We start from the raw sequence: 9,433 nt of genomic DNA, 5'->3' as shown, positions 1-9,433 counted from the left end.
TCTAAATGTGTTCCCGTCTCATGATTATGCGAAATATACCTGTTATCGATGTACCAGAACATATTAAAATTTTTGAAGTTTCGCATACGTATGTGTATGTTTATGTATTAACTATTCATAATTAGTGAACTACATAGGAATTAGAATTATTGGGATTTGTTTCATTAATATGGGAAATTTCTGTTGTAACGCGTTAGAGGATCTGGCAGCTGGGCGCAACGTATTATAGAAATGCTGTGATACGAGAAATCCTTGAAATACTATGTACAGAATCTTCAAAATTGACTAGGCACAACTCTACATATACTCGGTAATTTCCTTTTTACAATTCAGACCTCGAGTTTAAGAGCAAATTCTGACGTTTAGCACTGTGCACATTATGTAAGAAGGAGAAATGTTGGTCTTTCAGTGTTTCGTCTACCTATAATGGTTTCCCCTGCTGGTCCTTAAAAATGGCGCTCAATTGAATGACAGCCGCTCCAAATATGTGTAAACTCAGCAAGATATCTTACTTTATGAGCACGCCCAATGTTATGTTAATGTTAACGCACTCTGGTGAAGGTATTTGAAATTAAAAGACTGCATTCTGATTGTTATTTGTGGAAGTGCCTTGATGTGTATGACACAGTTCAAAGAATATTGAATTTTCGGTTCTAACTATTGTAAGTAAGGAAATGTTGTTTTGTATTCTGATAGTCTACAGGCTAAACCTTATTGTTTATGTTCCATCTAAAGCACAGCAACAGTCGTACAAATTCCAAAGCAACTCTGCCATTACAGTAATGTTTCGAGTTTGCAGAGAACGTTTATATTTAACGGTTCGAAATAAGTTATTTAGATATACAGGCATGTGATTTGTTGTTGTGTGATTTGGCATTTTCTTTTTAACGACTGACGTTAACAGTTTCTAGAGCCTTATAAGTGCCTTTTAAAACTTGGCCGTTTGAAATGTTTCACCTACTTCTCATTTCCTGTCATTTTGTACTAGAAATTCTTCCTTTTCGGTGGAACATAATCAATCACTGCTCATGTAATGGTTGCATACTGATTGTATGTGTAATGTTTTAGACCCTTGGTTTAGTTGTAGTGTGTTTTGTAGAATTCGTACTGTTACAAGATTTGATTTATTATAACCAGTGATACAATGAACTTTGTTTCAAATAATTAAGTCTTACTTAAGTTTTGTTAGAAGATACCTTTCGTTTTGCTGAAATTATATTTAATATAACACATAGTTATTAGTGCTTGAAAGTTTTATTTACAGCTGTTATTTTGAGACATTTGATTGCTGCTTCGAAACCAATTAGGGTGGACAATGAGAAGTTGAATAACATATAGTTTTTATAGTTCTTTGTAACCCCCCTCCCAAAAAAACTCAGACAGCAAGCCTGGCATTGTGAGTGATGGAATGTGAAGTCCAATTTGGTTCTTTGCATGTAGGTACTCTTCTTTGGGTGCCTGTCACAAGGTGGTCCATGACTGCTTCCTCCTTGGTCCATTCCATTTTATTGATGATTGGTCCATGATTTAATAACAATTTTTAATTGCAATGTATGTCCAGCAGTTTTATGAGGAGTTCCTTTAGGACCAAAAATTAAGTGCAGAAATGTTGATCGAATTATGAGTTTCATAAGTAACAGAATTTGTAGTACAGTGTAGAATAAATTGTTGAGAATTTGATGACAGGATTAAAAAACCCCAAAATGTCAGCCAAAAGAGAAGAGAAGTTAGAAAAACCTTGGAAAACTGTCAAAGAGGTACCATCAGTAAGGTAAACAGACATCAATAGATGTTATGCTATGAAGGACGATAATGGTTTTGTAGCATTGAATGGTAGGATGATTGAGCAGAGGTTGTGGAAGTGTCATGACGCCACCAAAGATAAGTGCCGTGGCATTTTGCTGCATGAACTGATGAATACAACTAAATTGTTAGGATAGCCGAATTCTGTGCCGAGAATCATATCCTGGACGTCCCCGAACACGAACCAGGGGTGCTGACCAGTTCATCATATATAAACGTGTCGTCGCTGAATTGCTATAGAGTCGTTAAAAATAACGTAACTAACGACAGTTCGCCCCCACCATCCCTGGTTTATAACATGAGTTGAAAATGCTGACATTTGAGGCCCGATTTATTTCTTCTGTATGTAATAGAAAACATACCGATAAAACTGGGTCCTTTGTGTATTTAAACCCGAAAAGGACCACAGTGTATGTAAAATTTGACTTGAAATCGAAAGCTGTTAGCGGCCTTCCCTGTTTTTATTTGGTTCCCTCCCGTGACTAAAGTTAGCTTTGGGTTCCGCCGCATAGAAGGGACCGACCAATCAGTTGAACTGCCAGCCGCAGCTGTTGGAATGTCGACTATTTCAACATGTGTGAGTGGAACTGTTGGAAAGGGGGATTAGTATGACACACAAGAACATTTATCGCATGTTTTATCAGTTTGGAATGTTGCTTTGAGGTCTTTGGATGTTTGCTAAGATGCCACTGTGGAATGTGAAAGATAAATACTAAATGAGCAAGCTAATTATTGCGAATTATTAACTTATGATTCGTTTTATATTTAGGAATATTCATAGTAATCATCAGAATCGCGTGAGAATACCGGGACAGTATCGTAGGGTTGAATCTGGTTGTGGGACCTTTGTACGAGGATACAAAATAAAGTAACAGGACTAATATTTGCGATATATTTGTTTTCTTGCAGCGTTCCCCCCGACCCTCGGATTTTCCAAGTTTATTCAGTTCTAGGAATTATTTGACAGGATTCATTGTACAGGCACCTTTGGGACTAAATTATGAACATTACCGACGTTTCGGAGAAACTTGCTACGTCCTCGTTCAGAGGATTTAGACACGGCACTATACCTAGAAAGCTCTACAGTGAGTATGGACTGTTGTGAAGATCCTAAGTTTTATGAAATTCTAGGATTCTTAAACTCCAAATAAAAATCTGCAGAACGCCTATTTTGTACCGTGGCGCTGAGTTGGTTGTGCAAGCGGTGATGGTGGAACGCAAATGTATGTCGTGGGTGGGCTTAAACCCAGTGTTTCGTCAGCCGAAGACAATATGTACCGTTCAGTCTCACGGCCATTGAAACACAGAATCATAAAACTGGATGGTGTTGATTCGCACCTACAGCATTTGATGATTTGTAGCCAGTAACGTCTAAATAATTTTTAAGAATTCACTCCGCACCGCAGTGGTGTTTTCTTCATTAAGCCATTAACCTTCAGACATTACAGTAAGGAATATTTTGAAGGACTCTTCGAGCGATGCATTCGAAAACAGCAGAAATTGAGCGGATATTGAAAGATAGTGTCAGGTGATGTCTCACGCATGACTGATTTTGTTAAAGGAACCCTTTGAGCGATATGTTAACCTGTTTGCAGTAGTAAGTAGCCTTTTGAAGAAACTTCCATGGAGATCCTATACATTGCCCTGATTTGTAATATTACTGCACCGGGAGTCGATAAGCAAGGGTGAACGTGGTCTCAGGTTTGGGAAAACTAGGTACTTCTGATCTCAATCTTTTATTTTTCCATCTTCGGCGCTAGTTGGAGGTGAGTGGTCAGTTTCACGCCCCAGCCGCTTTATCCCCGAGAAGGAGGCCCCAGTACCCAGTGAATAGGAGGCTGGGTGGGCCTGAGAGCTGGTCTGGGCTCAGTGACAGAGGAAAAAACCCTGCATTTGCTGGGAATCGAATCCTGGTACAAGTAGAACCGTTATCTGTTGTTGCAGTGACATTTACCCATTTGTACTTCCAATAATTTATCCATCTGCACAGTTTTGTTTTTTGCAATGGACTGAGTTGCGGGTTTCTTAGTACTGCTTTCGAATTCGACAACCCGGTAAACCACTTCATGCATGTCTAAATACATTTTAAAATAATGAACATATCGAAACGTTTTAGGTTGGGTTTTGTACCACTAATGACATAACCATCTTCCTTTATGTTCATTTTCTTCTTCAAGTGTTGTCAAGACGATCCTCTAAACACCGTCGTGAACATTCTTATCATTGCCAGCTTTGTTTTCTTGCGCTGACGTAAAGCTTTGGGTTTGAAGTTTGTCTTGCGTCATGCACATTTGTGATTCAAATAGACTCGCGATAGACATGCCATCGCAAATTCATTGACCTTGATTTTTCATGTTGAAGCTGTAAAGAATGTACGAAACAATTGCATAATGATTAGGCAGTTGAAGTGATACTCCCGTACAACATATACGTATACAGCTGCGTACAGCCGAAGTACGGGTACCAGCAGATGGTGTCCGAGGTCGGCTATAGATCTGAAGTGAATCACATATTAATAATTTTACATGTCTGGTGTTTTATGTAATTGATTATCTTCGGTTTAGGCGCCTTTTGCAATAGTGCGTGACAGTATTTGCTTCGTTATGTATGCAGGCCTCTCTAATATCTGCGTTATGAAATGACGGTTTTGTACGAAATTTAATTTGTAGAGTCATTGCTGAAATTTGTCAACAAAACTGAATGTTGATCAAACTATACTGTATACCACTTTGCGTAAAAATGTATTATTTGTGTATAATATAGTGAAAACTCGGTAATGGACAAATTATTCAGACCACGTATAGGTCAAGGCCATATGGAAGTCATAACAAGATCGGCCCAATAGTTTTCCAGATACAGGTCTTTAAAAGTCTCAAGGTCATATGTTTTCACGCTTATTTCTGCCGAACCGTAAATATCTGGTTGACCATACTCATGTGAAAATGAGGTCTGGTAGAGGTCAAGGTCATATGGAAGTCACGGCAATATCGGCCCACTAGTTTCTCAGATACGGGTCTTTAAAATTCTCAAGGTCATCTTTTCACTCATATATCTGCCAAACGGTAAATACCTGGTTGACCATACTCATGTCAACATGAGGTCACGTATAGGTCAAGGTCACACCAAAGTCACGTCACGTCACGTTACGTCAAAGTCGGCCCAGTAGGGTTTCCGAATAGAGGTATTTTATATTTTCAAGGTATTATATTTCGAAAGTCATTTTTTTCAAACGCATTTTTCTGCCGATCTGTGGGAACCTGAATGACTATAATGATGTCAGTTTGAGGTCATGGATATGTTAACGTCACCTCAAGATCATAAGAAGACAAGTCCAATGTTTTGATGAAAATCGGCCTTTATATATTCTAAGCTTCATTCAAGAACAATTTTTTCAGTCTTATATCTACCTAACTTTGTTAAACTGAGTGACCATATTCATGTTAGTTTGAAGCCTCTTATAGATAAACTTCATTCATAAGTAAGGGCAATTTCATTCCAAATGATTGGGCTACTTGAGAAGGATGGGTTCAGTTAGGTTATGTTGGGGTAAGTTAGGTTAGGTTTGGTTGGGTTAGGTTTTGTTATGTTGCGTTAGGTTTGTTGGGTTAAGTTGCTAATCGACGTCGGCGTTTGTGTCATGCCTGTCAATTGTCGACGTTATTTTTATGACGTCTGTACACCGGTCTCGATGTTAAGTTGCACTTTATATATCGTGTTGTCGTTACGAAGGTGATCTTCAAAAATAGGAGTGTCTGGTTTCCGGCATCGTGCCTTATGGCTTTAGGACGACCGTTTCGAGAATGACGTCTCATGGGGCATCGCCAAGAATAACGTTCCGACGCTCGGCGTCGGTTGTGCGACATCCGAAAGGCCATCCCGTTTTTGCAATAGTCTGTGATAAGCCTCGCACCAAATATTGGGGTCGTTTCTCGAAAATAATTTTTAAAGTGTTCCACAGCTTACCCGCTCTAAGTGTGGCGTCTAGGCGTTTCGCGACTATGGGCGTCGCAAAGTCTTGTGATGTTAATGTTAGGTTTTCCATGTTTATAGGCAATAGTAGAATGTATGAGGTAATGTTTGTAATTCAACAATTATGAGAGTGCCAAACTATGAAATTATTATAACATCATAAACATTGACTTATCATCATCATAATCATACAAATATAATAATTAAAAATGCAGTTAAGCAGGATTTAATTATGCAGTCAATCATCAATCAAGTCAAGAACAATAACTGATGAGAAAATTTATATTATTTATAGGTATGTTTATGATATACCTGTGTACCAAGTTGTTCATCTCCAGTGATTTATTAGTTATCATTTCACTCCCTTCTCATTGTTACTTGAAGACTAATTGTAAGCTAAGTAGCATACAAGCAATGGTTTGTTTATTGACTTGTTGGGTGATTCTAGTATAACATAATTTTTTTACATCTTTAAACCTGTCAATTCTTGACAAGACTTATGGGGTTGCATTTTATTTTCCAGACTTACATTTCTAGTTTTAGTTCAGATTTTTACATATATTAAAATACAATTATTTATTGTTCTTTATTTCCAGATGGGTTTTGACATAGCAGTGTAAGAGCCGCAGATTTTTAGAAGTGAACTCTAGTCATCGGCAGTGTTTGCTGTGAGAGTCGTGGCGTCTAGTTCTGTACTGCATCAAAACTTCCACAACTTTAAGTCAGTACTGAATATGAGCTCTCTGCAGCAATCAAGTCGATTCATTCCATTTGCTGGTAGTGCTCAAAGAGCACAGCTTCTACCTGGACAAGGTAATAGGAAAGATACATTTAGTTTTTACCTTTTTTGTATTAAAGACCAATCGGTTGTTACGGATATCTTACTGGTTATGTTCGTCTGTGCTAAACTACCAGTGATCATTAAAATACTTGATTTGTTTCTACGAATTTGTGTATTCAGCTGATATATGTATTATACCTCCAGTGTGTAGCTGATATATGCGTAGGATCAGGAACTGTTTATGAAGGAATAATTTTGCGTGCAGAAATCTATAATATGCCCAGTACTTTTAAGATAAATTGCTAATTGTCTGTTAGAAAGTCTCATGTTTCATATTTAGTCCGGCTATATGTAAATTATTATTTGTAGTCTATATATTGTAGAAAATTTAACACTCTCTATATTCATTGCTGTGTACACAGTGTAAATATATTACACAGTAAAGAAGAAGAAGAAGAAAGAAATTAAGCTGTGGAATATTATAAAATATTGACAATGTAAGATTTTTAAAATTATTTGTTCTCTTTTTTTTGCAGCATATTGATTTGATGTTTTGTGACTTCAGAGGTTTGTTTCTTATTGTGTTAATCCCTTCATTGTCAGTAAAAAATTATATATCAGTATGTTATTTGATAAGTAATAATTACCCTGTTATGAGCATTTAGAAATCTGCATAATATAAATTCCTACACATTTCAATAAACCTTCTATGCATTTATCATAAAAATATATAACCATAACTACCCTTTACCTTAAACCACATTAATATATTGACTAACAGCTAAGAGAGATAGATATTTGAACTCACGATGGTAATTTGACATTCATAACAGTCAAAGGTTACTTTTTTATATATATAAAGACCTGTATGTGTGATATTCACGGGTCATTTTTGTTTAAAGTATGGTGTTGAATAGTAGTTTATTGTTTTCTCATGGCATTAATCTCTGCAGGTCATGTAATCGGTATATAAATGGATCTAGTTGATGAAGTTCTGTGTGTTAATTAAAAGTGTCAGTATGAAAATAATCTTATGTAGATGAGTTAAGATCTGATAATTGTCATGTCTCTGTGTTTTGTGCAGTTGTCCATCCCAGTGCTGGATTCTCCCAGAGTTTGAGTGGTAGCGAGACGGATGTGTCAACATCAAATGAGAACCTGAGTCACGAGGAGCGCTATGTGATTCGACATACAGCACGTCAGGAGCCCCAGGGCCAGGAGAACCTCAGCTCAAATCGCAGCAGTCTTGATGTATCTTCCTCTTCATATAATACACTCATTATTCATGGAGCAGGGGATGAACCCTGGACTGGCAGGTACAAGATTAGTTAATCAATTGCAGAACACATGAATCCAGTCTCTGAGTACTCTTGTTTGTGTTGGTTTTTCTCTGTAAAAATTCGATTGTGTGTAGCATTTATGTTAAGGGACACAAAGAGTCCAATAATTGTAGATATGTTTGGTGTCATCAGAGTTTAAATTAGTTGCATGTCAATCAGTATAATTATTTTAAAATGTTTATTGTGTTTTGTAGCAAGATAGTCTATTTAGTCATACTGGTTTTGTACATGCTGTTATAAAGACATTACTTTGGTATTTTCCCCATCTTGTGGAAGTACACTGACACCAACAGTAATGACAAATAGTTATGAATTTGGTGTTTTCCTTGTTAGGAAACCAGGTAGGTTAATTTGATTGTAACATTTTTAGCGTGATATGTCTATTCCAACAATTTTTTTTTTGATTTGCTCAGAACCTGCAGGTATATACCAGTATATGGTTTTCAAATGGGTTATGACTGCCACCTAAAACCTTCTGTACTTGTAATTGATGATTGTCCATGCATCCCATTTGATGTTACATATCCACTACAATTGCTACTACGTATTAAATAAACTGTAACTCAGTCAAGAATAAATCACTATTGTAGATCATTCTTACTTTTTCTCGCTTCCCACTTTTAACATATCAGATGTTCATAATTTATAAAAATTGAATAAAATGTAATGGGAATGACTTGTCTTGGAGTGGTAGGTAAATCATGTTTAGTGAACCTGATTGTATTCAGAACTGACAATATCGAGCTTGAATAACAGGGAATATAACTACAGGAAATTTTGGTACTTGTGGAAAACAAATTCAAGAAATATTCTTTCTATATTTCAGAGAGGTGACACTGTGTGCTTTGTTGCAAACTGATAGTTGCCAAACTACTGAATTTGCAGGTTATCAGGCATTCGTGATCTTCAAGACACAGGTACACCAGGTTACTTGAACTCCCATCCAGGAAATTACTCTGGATCCAGTACAACAGACACTGGAAAAGCTGTTGTTCAGTGTCAGAAGATGGGTTCCCATTCTCCTTCTCCTTCTCTTGGAGGTAACAAGGAGCCTTCTATTCGTGCCAGTTTTGATGCCAGTTCGGGTCGGCATTTTGATCCCAGTGTTCGAGAAATCACAGACATTCCTGATGACTATCTCAGTCAGTCCCAGGTAAGGAATTTCTTATTTGAATGTAGGAAAGTTTGGCTTGAAATAATTTAAAATTACCCTGGAAGCCCATTTCTTAAAAGTATTTACAAGATTATTTTCCTTATGCTATTGGTCGTTTTGTGTGGGATACCATATGTGAGATATACCACCTGGATTTTGATCTTCTTCTTTTTCCTTGGCTCTACAACCCAGTTGTGCATCTCTCCATATTTTTCTCTCCAGTGCCTCCTTCTTTTAGTTAAAAATCGTTAGCTTCGTCAAATCCTTTATGCCATCTCCCAAATAACTATCTTTAGATCTCCTGATAACCAACTTTGCCTTTGGGACTTATTTGTGATTGTTTCAGTAGGCTTCACATTATTGTCCTAAAAATAAATTCAGACTATA

The 9,433-nt window shown here is 37.0% G+C and overlaps 1 protein-coding gene across 7 annotated transcripts in view; it reads left to right on the top strand.

The window, feature by feature from the left end:
- Nucleotides 1–541: 541 nt before the first annotated feature.
- LOC110836192 (uncharacterized) overlaps nt 542–9,433 on the top strand; it is a 31,270-nt gene continuing 22,378 nt past the window's right edge. For 5 of the 7 annotated variants that reach the window (XR_015537966.1, XR_015537964.1, XR_015537962.1 and 2 more), the window contains exons 1-3: nt 6,369–6,585; nt 7,638–7,869; nt 8,779–9,046. Coding sequence is in view for 2 of the 7 variants with exons in the window: in XM_022077105.2 (XP_021932797.1) it covers nt 6,507–6,585; nt 7,638–7,869; nt 8,779–9,046 (579 nt within the window). In the remaining 5 variants the exon portion in view is untranslated. Of the gene's footprint in view, nt 663–5,695; nt 5,874–6,368; nt 6,586–7,637; nt 7,870–8,778; nt 9,047–9,433 lie in introns of those variants that run through there. The other 2 variants (XM_022077105.2, XM_022077106.2) reach the window with 2 other exon arrangements.

The sequence above is a fragment of the Zootermopsis nevadensis genome, unplaced genomic scaffold (genome assembly GCF_977971745.1).
Source record: "Zootermopsis nevadensis isolate Lab colony 2312 unplaced genomic scaffold, Znev_1.0 Znev_ptg000030l, whole genome shotgun sequence".
NCBI lineage: Eukaryota > Metazoa > Arthropoda > Insecta > Blattodea > Termopsidae > Zootermopsis > Zootermopsis nevadensis.
The sequence above is the reverse complement of the archived record's forward strand: the minus strand, read 5'-3'. Positions and strand labels throughout refer to the sequence as shown.